General features: G+C 43.5%; 1 protein-coding gene across 3 annotated transcripts in view; it reads right to left on the bottom strand.

The window, feature by feature from the left end:
• The window catches only part of znf704 (zinc finger protein 704), a 50235-nt gene that overhangs the window by 7344 nt on the left and 27876 nt on the right, over nucleotides 1–15015 (bottom strand). For 2 of the 3 annotated variants that reach the window (XR_015855091.1, XM_088365553.1), the window contains exon 3: nucleotides 482–571. The exons of the other annotated variant lie outside the window; for it this stretch is intronic. Coding sequence is in view for 1 of the 2 variants with exons in the window: in XM_088365553.1 (XP_088221679.1) it covers nucleotides 482–571 (90 nt within the window). In the remaining variant the exon portion in view is untranslated. The remainder of the gene's footprint in view (nucleotides 1–481; nucleotides 572–15015) is intronic. 3 annotated transcript variants of the gene reach the window in all.

Here is a 15015-nt window from a genome sequence, read left to right as displayed (position 1 = left end):
TCACACGCATATGAAAGACATCAATCAGGGTTGATTTAGTGATCCGTTGGGCAGTTTGTCGTTAATTACGCACTCGGGCGCCATCTCCCACCGCATCTTAATTGAGTGTCCTGCGATGCGCTCATCGTGCCGTTATATGGGTGGCTGTTGCCATGGCGACGGCAGCTCACGCGCCAGCGGCCCCCGAGGTGACCGGAAAGTGGACGAGGGGGTTTGCAAAAGTGATCAGTAGTTGGATTGATGCGTAGACGAGTAATGACACCATCGTCAACAGCGTACGCGTCTTCATCAATTTGGTTGACGGGCAGACTGACGAACGCCATTGTTTGACTCATTGACTCTCCTTTTGTCTCTTCCAGACTCTCCTTTCTTTGTCTCATCTTGTTATACATTCTCTCCTCCAAATTTTTTGTATAGTTGAAAAAAAATATGTTCCTGCTTGCATCTCCTCCTTCAGTCTCCTCTTTTTGCCACATCCCACCTGACCGCATCCTTTTGCTTCTTCATCTTTACTTTATCAACTCTTCTTGTCTCCTCCTCCCTTTTGTCTTCTTTCTTGCCTTCAGTATGCCTGTGCAGGTGATAGTTAGATGACTCGAGCACAGCAGTATATAGATATTATTTTTTACCGTACGCGCGCATGCAGGCACTCACACACAAACTAACCCTCTTGAGCAAGTTAGATAAGGTGGAAATGATCATCCCCTCTCATCATTGCACTTTACCTTGAGATGATTGACACACGCACGCACGCACGCACGCACGCACGCACGCACGCACGCACGCACGCACGCACGCACGCACGCACGCACGCACGCACGCACGCACGCACGCACGCACGCACACACACACACAGACACACACACACACACACACACACACACACACACACACACACACACACACACACACACACACACACACTTCATAAGCCCTGTGTGGCCTACATTTCTACCATACACGCTATGGGGCAAATCAAGACACGTGGATGTCCTATATGGGCCGTAGTGGAGGTCTTCCTTGGCAACTTGCCTCTGACGCATGCGCTTACGCATGCACACACACACGCAAACACGTGCGCGCACACAAACACGCACACACTCATTCCTGTACATGCTATATTGTGATGACCGGGTAAAAGGGCATACAAAGTGAGGACCACCCTTTCTGCTTGACATAGCAACAAATGAAAAGCATTTCTGGACTCAGGGTGGCGCCCTTGTCCAATACACACACCCCTTTAGATTAGACAAAACACTAACATTGAAGAAAAATCTTCAAAAATCGGAATGAGGACCGGAAAGTGGAGCTTTTTTTTTAATGATTTAAAGTAGGTTAACTTGAATGATAAATGTTTTTTATATAATGTAATTTTTTGAGAAATGTTTCCATAGTAAAACATGTTCTCAAAACCGTCACAAGGTAGTTTTTTCCATCCATCCATCCATCCATCCATCCATCCATCCATCCATCCATCCATCCATCCATCCATCCATCCATCCATCCATCTTCTTTCGCTTATCCGGGGTCAGGTCGCGGGGGCAGCAGCTTCAGGAGGGACTCCCAGACTTCCCTCTCTCCAGCCACTTCATCCAGCTCATCCCGGGGGACTCCTCTCAACGTGGAGGAGTAGCGACTCTACTCAGAGTCTCTCCCGGCTGACCGAGCTTCTCACCCTATCTCTAAGGGAGAGCCCGGACATCCTGCGGAGAAAACTCATTTCGGCCGCTTGTATCCGGGATCTCGTTCTTTTGGTCACGACCCATAGCTCGTGACCATAGGTGAGGGTAGGAGCGTAAATCGACCGGTAAATTGAGAGCTTTGCCTTTTGGCTCAGCTCTCTCTTTACCACAACGGACCGGTACAGAGTCCGCATTACTGCCGACGCTGCACCGATCCGCCTGTCGATCTCACGCTCCATCCTCCCCTCACTCGTGAACAAGACCCCAAGATACTTAAACTCCTCTACTTGGGGCAGGATCTCATCCCCGATCCGGAGAGGGCATTCCACCCTTTTCCGATCGAGGACCATGGACTCGGATTTGGGGGTGCTGTGCAGAAGAATCTTCACTTTCGAGGTTCGCCCTTGCGACGGACCCTCCTCTCCAGCACCGCTGAATAGACCTTACCAGGGAGGCTGAGGAGTGTGATTCCCCTGTAATTGGAACACCCCCCTTCTTAAAGAGGGGAACCACCACCCCAGTCTGCCAATCCAGAGATACTGTCCCAATGTTGTAAAGGCGTGTTAGCTATGACAGCCCCACAACATCCAGAGCCCTTAAGAACTCCGGGCGGATCTCATCCACCCCCGGGGCCTTGCCACCAAGGAGTTTTTTAACTACCTCAGTGACTTCAACCCCAGAGATTGGAGAGCCCGCCTCAGAGTCCCCAGGCCCTGCTTCCACAATGGAAAGCGTGTCGGTGGAATTGAGGAGGTCTTCGAAGTATTCTCCCCACCGACTCACGATGTCCCGAGACGAGGTCAGCAGCACGCCATCCCCACTGTAAACAGTGTTGATGTTGCACTGCTTCCCCCTCCTGAGACGCCGGATGGTGGACCAGAATTTCCTCGAAGCCGTCCGGAAGTCATTCGCCATGGCCTCACCAAACTCCTCCCACGTCCGGGTTTTTGCCTCAGCCACCGCCGAAGCCGCATTCCGCTTAACCATCCGGTACCTGTCAGCTGCCTCCAGAGTCCCGCAGGCCAGAACGGCACGATACGACTCCTTCTTCAGCTTGACAGCATCCCTTACCGCCGGTCTCCACCAGCGGGTTTGGGGATTGCCGCCACGACAGGCACCAACGACCTTACGGCAACAGCTCCGGTCGGCCGCCTCAACAATGGAGGCGCAGAACATGGTCCACTCGGACTCAATATCCCCCGCCTCCCCCGGGACATGGGAAAAGCTCTGCCGGAGGCGGGAGTTGAAGCTCTTCCTGACAGGGGATTCCGCCAGACGTTCCCAGCAGACCCTCACAGAGCATTTGGGTCTGCCAGGTCGGACCGGCATCTTCCCCCACCATCGGAGCCAACCCACCACCAGGTGGTGATCAGTTGATAGGCCCGCCCCTCTCTTCACCCAAAACATGCGGTCGCAAATCCGATGACACGACTACAAAGTCGATCATCGAACTGCAGCCTAGGGTGTCCTGGTGCCAAGTGCACACATGGACACCCTTGGTGTTCATTATTGAAAATCTGTGTCGAGCACAGAAGTCCAATAATAGAACATTGCTCGGGTTCAGATCGGGGGGGCCGTTCCTCCCAATCACGCCCTTCCAGGTATCACTGTCATTGCCCACGTGAGCATTGAAGTCACCCAGTAGAACGATGGAGTCCCCAGAAGGAGCACTTCCTCCAGGGACTCCAAAAAGGGTGGGTACTCTGAGCTGCCGTTTGGTGCATAGACACAAACAACAGTCAGGACCCGTCCCCCTACCCGAAGGCGGAGGGAGGCTACCCTCTCGTTCACCGGGGTGAACCTCGATGTGCAGGCGCCCAGCCGGGGGACAATAAATATACCCACACCTGCTCGACGCCTCTCACCGTGGGCAACTCCAGAGTGGAAGAGAGTCCAGCCCCTCTCGAGAGGGCTTGTACCGGAACCCAAACTGTGCGTGGAGGCTTGTCCGACTATATCTATTCGGAACGTTTCTGCCTCGCACACCAGCTCGGGCTCCTTTCCAGCCAGAGAGGTGACATTCCATGTCCCAAGAGCCAGCTTCTGCAGCTGGGGATCAGACTGCCAAGGTCCCTGCCTTTGGCCGCCGCCCAGCTCACACTGCACCCGACCCCTTTGGCCCCTCCCACAGGTGGTGAGCCCATGGGAAGGGGCACCCACGTTTCCTTTTCAGGCTGTGCCCGGCCGGACCCCACGGGCGAAGGCCCGGCCACCAGACGCTCGCCTTCGAGCCCCACCTCCAGGCCTGGCTCCAGAGGGGGGCCCCGGTGACCCGCGTCCAGGCGAGGGAAAACGATAAGGGGCTTCTGTGAGCCGTGCTTTGTCTGGCCCCTCACCTAGGACCCGTTTGCCATGGGTGACCCTACCAGGGGCATGAAGCCCCCGACATCATGGCTCCTAGGATCATAAGGGCACGCAAACCCCTCCACCGCGATACGGTGACAACTCACGGAGGGGTAAAATATTCACTAAAAAACAAATTGGTTAGTTTCATCAGGACAAGTGCTTGTTTTATAGGCAGTTTAGCTGTCAAAAGGTAAAGCATAAAATATTAGTTACATTTTACAAGCAACAAAAATATCTAATATTTCAATTTGTAAACCAACAATTTGTATTTAGTGTTCTGACACTGATGCTTGTTTTTCAGAAAGCCATTCCTGTTCTTGTGTGGAAAAAAAACATGGCAGACTCAATCCACGAAGAACAGTGATAGGTCAAACTGATAATGCTTGATTATTTTTCTTTCATTATTGGCAACCACACACAAGACGCTCATTCAAAGTGCATTAGATAACATATTGCACCTCTTTAGAACGCAGCAGTTTACTAAAGAACATCAACAAGAGCAATACAAAATTAAATATTTGAGACAGCTTCCTGAAAGGCAACAAAATGTCAGTTCCTACTCAACACCAGTCACTAACTCTAGGAAAAAAAACAGTAAATTTTAATTGTAAAGTATACTTGAAATTTCTAAGTTAAAATTTGTAATTATTTTGTTCCAAGGAGTGGTTGGGTAAAATTTGCTCATTCATTAAAAAAACAATACGTGTTGAGGAATTAAACCATGACCCTGATATATTGTCATTCTCTCATCTGAGCCATTCCACTCCTACTGCACATCAAAATATTGATGGCATCTTCAGAACAACAACAACAATGCCTATGAAACATGAAATGAAAAAAATTACCCTCTTACTGTTTCCTCTGGTGTGCTTTAGTGATTTAAAATGCAAGTTTTCTCTTGATTTTAACAATTTTGTTGTATACAAAAAATTTCACGTCTTTCCACGTTTGCTTACTGAAAACTAGAGACCCCTTGATAATGCACATAAGGCAGACAGACCTCCTTTCCTGGAACCTTCTTCAGTGCAATGAACTTGGCAGATATTGCTCGCCTGCAGTCCTCTCCTGGTCAGTCCAGGGTCTCTTACCTTGTTTTGTGACTTCTATTTCCGTGGCATCTATGAAACAAAAACAAAAATAGTTTATTAGAGGTTGAGTTGATTAAACTGAGACTATTGAAGTTTTACAACTGTATGAATAATTTGAAAAATAATTTAAAAAAAACAAATCGACTTGATTCACAACAGCAATTATAAAACACGTTGAAACAGCTACCTTAAAACTGTTTCGTTGACTTAAAATAGCACAAGGTAATTTTCAGTTTTGGTCAATTTTGGCGGCGCCGGTGGACAAAAACAGTAGTGTTTAGCCTGAAAGAAGACCACATTTCCCATGAGGACCAGCGAACCAGCAGACCAGTTGCATTTGGAGTGAACTACATTTCTGTTTCCAGTGGCTGTGAAGGATGGATAGCGATGAGGTAATGAATCTAGTTGTAGCAAAACAATGTCATTTGACGATGTTGAAAATAAGAAATGGAAACTTACAGTAATAAGAAAAACTCTGGTTTTGTACCGTATTCTGACACCCTCCGCACCCTCCCAACCTCACGCGACGATTGTTTGCGTGGCATTGTTCCAAACACAGTCCTCAGACTTGTTTAGTGGCGGTGAAAGTGATACAAACCGCCCTCAGGCCATGACAGTGGAGTCAGTCAACTAGTTGTAAGTCGAAATACCATCAGAAAAGTTGTGAAAATATTTTACGAAGGCTAGAAGGTTACCTAGTGCTCTTTTAAAGGGGGAGTCAGCCCCCCGTTTAAAAAAAACTGTTATGATTAATGTTTAATTCATGGCAAATAAATCAAACAGGTAAACCCCACTTGTTTTTATTCATATCAAGGGGTGGCCGTTTTGCCACTCAGTTGCCAGGGTCACAATCAATCACAGCTTACCTGGCAACTGTGATGTGCAATTGGCCGCTCCTTGTGATAGATAAAAAAGGTGAAATTTCCAGGTAAATTGACCTTACCATTTTCAGTCCCTTCTCTTGAAACAACAGTCTTCTTTTGCCCCTTCCCCGGAAATCTGGTGCTAGTTGTCGGTCTGTCCTCACCCTCTGCGAAAGATGATACTATTTGGAATAAGTGAAAAGTGGAACGGAGTGAATCGGTTGAAGTATGTGGAAGTAGTTAAGTGTCAAAAAAGTGAGCGGAATAAGTAGAATAATAATAATAATAATAATAATAATAATAATAATAATAATAATAAAGGACAGCAATAACAATAGTGTGAAGGTCTTCACCTTCACACTAATAATAATAAAGGACAGGAATAACAATAGTGTGAAGGTCTTCACCTTCACACTAATAATAATAAAGGACAGCAATAACAATAGTGTGAAGGTCTTCATAATAATTAAGCAGCGATGTAGCAAGGGATTACTGTAATTTGAATTTCAAGTGACGTCAGCGGCGCGGCGGTTTTTTACATAAAGGACAAAGATTCGATCACGGGATCACGAAGATGACGAAGGGCCCCACGTACTACCGGCATCATTAGCGGCTTTGTATGTAAGTGACGAAGAGTTTGAAGTATTTAATGATTTGGAATGACACAGAAGGTTTGAAAAACTATTATGGCTTTTACGCACGCCCGGTTCTACTCTACGGACCACTCTTTCACCTCCGTGGATGAAAGTCGGGGGCCGGCGGTCGGCCGGGTGGCTGTCCGGAGACGGTGGATGGGGCTCGGACATGGCTTTTATGCACGCCCGGTCCTAATCTATGGAGCTCTCTTCCACCTCCGTGGCTGGAAGTGCCACCTCCGGGGATGGAAATCCACGCGGCCACATCCCTGGAAGTCGACGACGGTGCTTGGGGCCGTGTGGCGGTGAACTATTTATGTTATAGTTATTTGATATATTTTATTTCGTGTAGCAACTTGTATATGTTTTTATCGTTACAGTTCAGTAGTTGTTGGGTCGTTGAACTCTTTGTTTTGTTAAATCAAGAGCCGTTTACCAAATCCACGTCTTTCCTTGTACTTTGTTAACGCTACAATATAGTTATATACTAGATCTGTGGAATAACGACGAGGCTGACATCAGGGCGCACGCGTTGTTGACAAAGGACGAGGAATTTGATCGATGGATTTAATGATTTGGAGTGACACTGATGGTTTGATAATATTATTGTTTATATAATAGTTATTTGATACATAATTTATATATCGTTATATGGGCCTGTGGAATATTTTGAAGTGCAACCGCCGTAAGCAGCGCGCACCCGGCCATTGTTGACATAAAGGACGATCGATGGATTTAATGAATTGGAGTGACACAGATGGTTTTATAAACGTGTTATTTATGTAAGTTATTTGAATAACTCTGAATGTTACGTCAGGCCCGTTCTAAGCTCTTCGTTTGTGTTTATGTCACGTTAGCGAACCTATCTTTTAGCCTGTTGTTGCTCGTTCATGTCTGTTCTTGGTGTTGGATTTTGTCGAATAAATTTTCGCCAAAATGCGACTTATATTCCAGAGCGACTTATATATGTTTTTTTTCACGTTATTGTGCATTTTATGGCTAATGCGACCTATATTCCGGAGTGACTTTTAGTCCGAAAAATACGGTAGATCAAAACAGCCGCTGTCTAGTGTTAAGAACACCAGTGAGATGCAGGTATTGCGTACTACATAAGGAAAATATATACATACATATCGCCCATTTCAGTGCCCCTTGGCGATCGGACAAAAAGTGTTCTCTATTAATCGCTGTTGGACATAAACCTTCTCTAATTATCGCCCTGGGCGATAATTAGAATAAATACGATATCAATATGGAATTGATCCCAACCCTGATGAATATTGTTATTTTAAAATTTGGTTCCAAATCAATTCCAAGTATTAACACAAAAGCATTTTCTTTACCATCATGTTCCTGTTGTCTCCCTACAGCAAGGCTGAAGGTTCTGTGCTTATGGAAATTTTCACAGAAGGAAATTAGAAAACCTACTTTTACAATGAAATCAAATTTAAAAAAATGATCAAGACACGTAGTGCACAGAAAGACAAGACCGAGAAATATAAAATAAATCAAATTTTACACAAAAATCTGAATTGAGTATTAAGATCTGTGTTGTGAACGTAACATTTTAGCGTTACCTGTGTCTTCAGTGGCTTGATTGGGATTGTCGCTCCCGGCATCTCGTCTTCGTGTGGTCTGCCATTTTCTCTTTACAGGTGACCTGTTGCAGTTAAATGAGGCACCTTTCCACCTGTGAAAAATGCCATTAATTTTACAGATTTACAAGTCATTCTAAATTGAGTGAAGTGTGGTGGAGGAGACGTACTTAGGACAGACAAAAGGTGTTGTGAAGCGCAACAATGTGGATCTTAGATTTAAATGTATTCCCATTTGATGAATAAAGAATACAATTGACATAATAATTGGCATTATTATTACGTAAAAATAATGACAGTAACAGTGCATTTGTGACACTGTATGTAATTGACAACTGTAGTAGACACTCAATTAATTAATATCAATACACCAAAACATTTGTACCTCCTCCGACCTCAGCCTTCAGTCAATTTCTTCCCATACACAAGAGACACCATGTCTTAATCGTTTAAAAAAAAAAATCAGTATGGCAGTCCGTTTTAGTTGCGTAAGGTAAGTGGGCGGAAACATCAAATAATTAAAAACAGCGATTTACAGTGCAGGGATGAGAATGCCAAATGTAGAAAATTTATATATATATATATATATATATATATATATATATATATATATATATATATATATATATATATATATATATATATATATATCTCGAGTCGCCGAGGCTAATGTAGCCCGGCCGCTACCTCTCCCCCCATTTAGTCTACATTTTGTCAACACACGCGTCCACATTAAGCTAAACTAAACAATACCAAACTAAGCAAAACAAACAACAACATGAAATACTTACCAGAGCATTTTCAAATCTTTCTTCACCCTTTCGGCGACCGCGTAAACGTCTCTGTCTTCTTTTAAATGTTTCCATGTTAAAATGAGCGTTCCAGCACAGTAATTCTTGAATCTTAAATCGTCGCACCGTCCAGATAGGTTGCGTCTGCTGCAGGCTTCGTTCCTCGAGCTCTGATTGGATTATTACTTCTGCGTATTTGGCGCAGTGGGAGACTTGCAAAGAAGCAGCAACAGTGAGGAAACGCCACGTTAAATTGTGCACAGTAGCAGGCAGGCTGAGTGTGTGAACTCTTTTACGTTGCTTGTCGAGCTCTGATTGGATAATTAGTTCAAAGTATTTCAAGATTCAAGAGTTTTTATTCACTATGTTTGAGCGTGCCAAACAAGGAATTTGACTTCGGTACTTGCCACAGAAGCAACAAAAGTGGGGGAAGGGCACAAGAGTTGCGGACCAGTTCCTCAACACGTTCATTACCCTTTCCTGACCTCGTGACACCTAAAACAGGATCAAAATTTTACCCTAATCCTAAAACTTTTGAAATGGACAGCAATCAAAGGATTTGGCTAAAACCATTTAACTTCTTAATTTATTCATTGAAGAAATTTAAGAAATAAATAAAACAGCCGTTTAAGCACTACTCTGGTTCCATTGTCACATTTTGGTGGCATGTCAAAGCTTCTCCACCTTTTTTTGCACATCATTCTTACTTCTGTTTTTTTACTGGAGGCCTCCTGCATCAAACCTTGCCACGTTTGTAATGAATAAATTATATTATTCCCTCAAAATGAATCTAATGTGGCTGAAATATTACAATAATATCATAATAATACACAATTTCCAATCCCTTTTCCAAAAGGTTGAGACACTATAAAATGCCAAAAAGAAAGCAAATTTAATTTGTAAAATTGTGAGACTTGGGGCCTTTTAAAGCTTTAAATGAGTCTAATTGAAAAAGTAAACGGACTTCATTTTTGAGAAGTTTTGACCTTTGAACGTTTAAAACTACATTGGGTTAGAGAGCATTACAGCATTTTTATGGCCTAAACAATTAGGTATTATTTAGGCCTACATCATAATTAAAACACTGAAACTAGTCTGGGAATAAGATGAGAGCTATGGAGTCTTTAAGTTGTGTGGCTCTTTACTTAGTTTAGGAAGCAGATGTGCTCTGGCCAGTTTATTAAACTGTGTAAATGTAATTGAAGCGATTTTTGACCTTTGACCCCATGGAAATAGTCCACCAATTCCATGTTCTGTCCACTGTTCTGAGTCCTACTTGGAATGAAAAGTCAAATATAGCGAAGATGGGTTAAATTATGACAAATTAATTATTTTCATGTGAATTTCATATTTTCCTCTTTAAATTCGACACATGGTTGTGTCTCAGCAGTTTAATGACACTAAGACACTCTAATGGCAAATTAAACAAGGTACGTTGCACATAGATACTTGAAATTTTACACCGGTGCAGACAAATAATAAAAAGACAATGAATGACCAAGATCCATCCATCCATCTGTCCATCCGTCCGTCCGTCCATCCGTCCGTCCATCCATCCATCCATCCATCCATCCATCCATCCATCCATCCATCCATCCATCCATCCATCCATCCATCCATTTTCAACACCGCTCATCCTGTTCAGGGTTATTGCGTGTGCTGGAGCTTACCCAAGCCAACATCGCGCAAAAGGCGGACTATACCATTGAATGGTTGTCAGACATTCGCAGGGTACATATATAGAGATGAAGAACCATTCAGACCCACATCCATACCATCATTGATTGATTGGTCGTCAGACATTCGCAGGGTACATATATAGAGATGAACAACCATTCAGACCCACATCTATACCATCACTGATTGATTGGTCGTCAGACATTCGCAGGGCACATATATACAGTAGAGAAGAACAACTATTCAGAGCCACATCCATACCATCACTGAGCGGCACGGTGCCCGCACACAAGCCTGGCAAGCACTGTTAACGACTCAAAGGCCGCGATATTAATTAAAATGTCTTAAATTGGCACCTTTCCAAGCTTCAAGGGAGTCTTAATGAAGCGCTTAACATGGTTCAAATTTCTCATGGGCGTGTGATGAAATTGTATAATAAGTACTAAGCAAGAAACTGGTGAATGTGGGTTGAATGTCACAGATACAGCCTCCATTTTTTGCAGCCTAAAAACAGAGAGATTTGACAGCTTGACCATTGACCTTTCAAAACTAAACTGGGCTATAACTCATGATTGGAATGGCGGATTTATGAGGGACAAAGTGTTCTGGAAAGCTTGAAGGGAGCACCGACACATAAGTGAGAATTGGATCGGTCTGTCCATTTTTGTCTCTGAACTCAGTTCAATGGCACAGCTCTCTAGCACCTCATAGTTTGTTTCAGAACCTGACTAAACCCTGACTGAAGGCCTCTATAGTATACTCAGGCGGACATCAACTGTGGCGTTGCATCGTGATTGACGCTGCAACCAGTCTACAACACGCTTTGTACATTAGAAATTGTCAAATGCTTTTCTTATCTTTTGTAAATGGCAATGCAATATTACATATTGGGGCTACATCCTACAAGGTCTATTAAATTGTGATTGATTTGTCACCAGTTGCCACGGAGAAGTGCCGAACCCCTGAAGCCAACTCACCGAACCCCTAGGGTTCGATCGAACCCAGGTTAAGAACCACTGGTGTAAGGCCTTCTTGTTGGAACTCAAATAATTGTTCAAACTGCAATTGGTTGGTCAGTTTTTTGCCTCGACAGCAAAGCAAGCTATGCTTGACGGCAGTGGCATAGGGGCTTGGATAAAAAGCTACACACATACTTACCACCTACAACTCCACCTTCCGAGTCGATGTTGTGATAATTAAATGCATATTCTGGTCATCTTGTTCTATCAAACATGGGCTCTATTATTATGGCTTTGTTACTTGTGTAAAATGCCCATGGGAGTATACATGGGCCATAACTCCATTTTGGTCATGCACACACACAAATCATACGTCCATGGAGAGAGAGGACTGTGATAATGTGGGTGATTCCTGTGAAGAGATAGGTCTATACAATTACTGGACACAGCATTTTGAGGCCTGGTCTGGTAATAATAGAGGTTAAGTCTTGAGGTCATGTGATTCTCTACTTAACTTTAGGAATCCAATATGGAGCTTTGACGAGTTTGCATGTGACGATCAGCAGATGCTTGTGAGCAACATTCAAAAATCAAAACTAAATAATCTATCCATTCAGACGAGTTTCAGATTCAGCTGGAGCACTACTAAAGGCCTAGGTGTGAAATTCACGGCCTGCCACTGCTGAATACACATTTTAGTCACCAGAGCCAATTGAATTGAGGGGCAGTAACATAGCTGAGCTCTGCAAGGTATTGGCTATTAATGAGAATGAACACGTGGAGTGAAATTCGACACAACCCACCCCAAAGAGAGTGAGAGAGAGTAACAAAAAGAGAGCGCGAAGGGAGGGGGAGAGATTGATGAAATACTTTTTAATCATGTTTTTCTAGAAATTGTTTGCTAGAAAAGATGCTAATGGAGATATACAACAGGTCATTTGTGTTCTTAATGTTTTTCTTGAACAAAAGTAAGCAACAACATTAATTATGAAATGATCACTTTTGATTTTAAGAATCGCTATTTTTCATTAAGCTAAGGTCGTTTAATCAATCACATTGTGGACATCATAAGTGTATTTACAATTGTAGTACTGTAAGATGGACATTTGTTCTGTGAAATATATGGCATATGAGTTTGTTATATAGTTTATATAGTCCCCCTCCTACTGCCTGCTGACTGCTGGGATAGGCTCCAGCGCACCTATGACCCCCAGTGATGACAGGCGGTTGAGAGAATTAATGAATAGTTCATTTAGAACAGTAAATACTTTGTAGCCTAAGACATAGTCGTAAGGGTGGTGAAACGTATTAAAATAACCACCAAAATCTTGTATTTTGAACCAAATCAATGATATATCAATAATATTTGAAATTTATTATTATTATTATTTTATTAAAAAAATGTGTACGCAAATTAATATAAATAGTATTTTTCAATAATGGCTATCAGTACAGCAAGAGGGGATTAGCCCTATGCCTAACCATTTTAGAATAATCTGGTGCAGTACTGACTTTGACCAGAGGTGGAGGAAGAGAGCGAAAAGTAAAATAAAAAAAAGGTGCAGTACTGGATTTCAACCATGACAGCAGTAGAGAGCAAAATGTGTGTGTGAAATTCTGGCGAAAATTTCTCAACTTTAGGTCATTCTGATGACTTTTCAGGAAAATCATAGGGTGGCTTTTCTATACCTTTTGGAGTTGATTTAGAGCAGGGGTCACAAACCTTTCTTAAACCGAGAGCTACTTCCTGGGTACTGATGAAGGCAAAGGGCTACCAGTTTGACACACACTTCTGAAATAGCCATTTTTCTCAATTTAGCTTTCACTGTGTGTTATTATTGTCACTTCCAGTTCACATGTAAGTGTGATTTTAACAAGAATAGCAAAAATAAAGTCAAACCTCGGTTTTCGACCACAATACGTTCCAGACGGCGGTTCGAGAAGAAAATCGGTCGAATTCCGAATCGATTTTTTCCATTACAAATAATAGAAAAAATTTTAGTCCGTTCCAAGACTTAAAAAAACGCCTGTTTTAAAGCATTTTTTTCATTTGCGCATTTATTTCCGATCGCGCAACTGCAGCGCACCGCCGAACGCGCAACCGTAGCTCGTCGCCCACCGCACAACTGGGACATTAATGGGACAGAGCCGTCGCTGAAATTTAGAAAATATTTTTAAAGTCCTGATGTACTTTCCAGAGTTTAAGTGGACTTAAGTGCGCAGGGAGCTTAATTTTGTCCAATCGCACAACTGCAGCGCACCGCCGAACGCGCAACCGTAGCGCGTCGCCGACAGCGCAACTGCACCGCGCTGGTCGCATTATTGTGACAGAGCCGTCGCTAAAATTTTGAAAATATTTGTAAGTCCTGATGTACTTTCCAGGTTTTAAGTGGACCTAAGTGCGCAGGGAGCTTAATTTTGTCCGATCGCGCAAGTGCAGCGCACCGCCGAACGCGCAACCGTAGCGCGTCGCCGACCGCGCAACTGCACCGCACTGGTCGCATTATTATGACAGACCCATCACTGAAATTTAGAAAATATTTTTAAAGTCCTGATGAACTTTCCAAAATTGAAGTGGACCTCAGTGCGCAGGGAGCTTAATTTGGTCCGATCGCGCAGCCGCAGCGCACCGGTGTTGTGCTCGGTTTTGTTCCCCCTGCCGCGGGAGCGCGCACGCCTTGTTCAGAAAGCGAAAAACGTATGGCGTCGTACGGCGTCAGCACTATGTTGTTTTCAATAAAAACATGAACTCACGTTTGCGTCAGTCAATTTTAATTTTTATAAAGGATTATTCTCATTTGATGTCTTTAAATTCATCCGCGTTCTGCCGTTGAAGCGGGGTACATTCAAAGACCAGTCGTACAGACGGAACACTCAATCACTTCACCAAAAAGCAACGATATAATTACGTGAGCTCTTTGCATTTACCTCGATGCAAAGAAACTCCTCCTTTTGGGTACCGTTACATGCTACAACGAGTATACATCACAAAGGCTTAATTGTGATCATCATTCATCCATCCATTTTATTACTCAGGTATTTTCAAAGCCAATTAATATTGTTGCATTTATTAATTTGCTTTAAAATGACAGCGCAATATAATTAAGTGAGGATATGTTCCGCCCCCTTATTTTGAGAACGATGAGTGCTGGACTCCAACTGTTTTTTTTTTTCTGTCTTCCTGGGGGTCTGTTCAGGTAGTGTGGCAAACTTGAACAGGTTCCCTAATTCCTAGCCCAAGTTACAGGGGGGAACACATCTTCCCGGGTGCCCCGTGAGAATATGCCCCCCCCCCCCCCCCCATTTAAAACGGGGAATATGTAAATAAATGATTTGTACACTGATAAATTTACAATATTGGATGCTAAATAAATAAATA

Source organism: Syngnathus floridae, chromosome 21, assembly GCF_059516105.1.
Source record: "Syngnathus floridae isolate MCC-2025c chromosome 21, RoL_Sflo_1.0, whole genome shotgun sequence".
NCBI lineage: Eukaryota > Metazoa > Chordata > Actinopteri > Syngnathiformes > Syngnathidae > Syngnathus > Syngnathus floridae.
The sequence above is the reverse complement of the archived record's forward strand: the minus strand, read 5'-3'. Positions and strand labels throughout refer to the sequence as shown.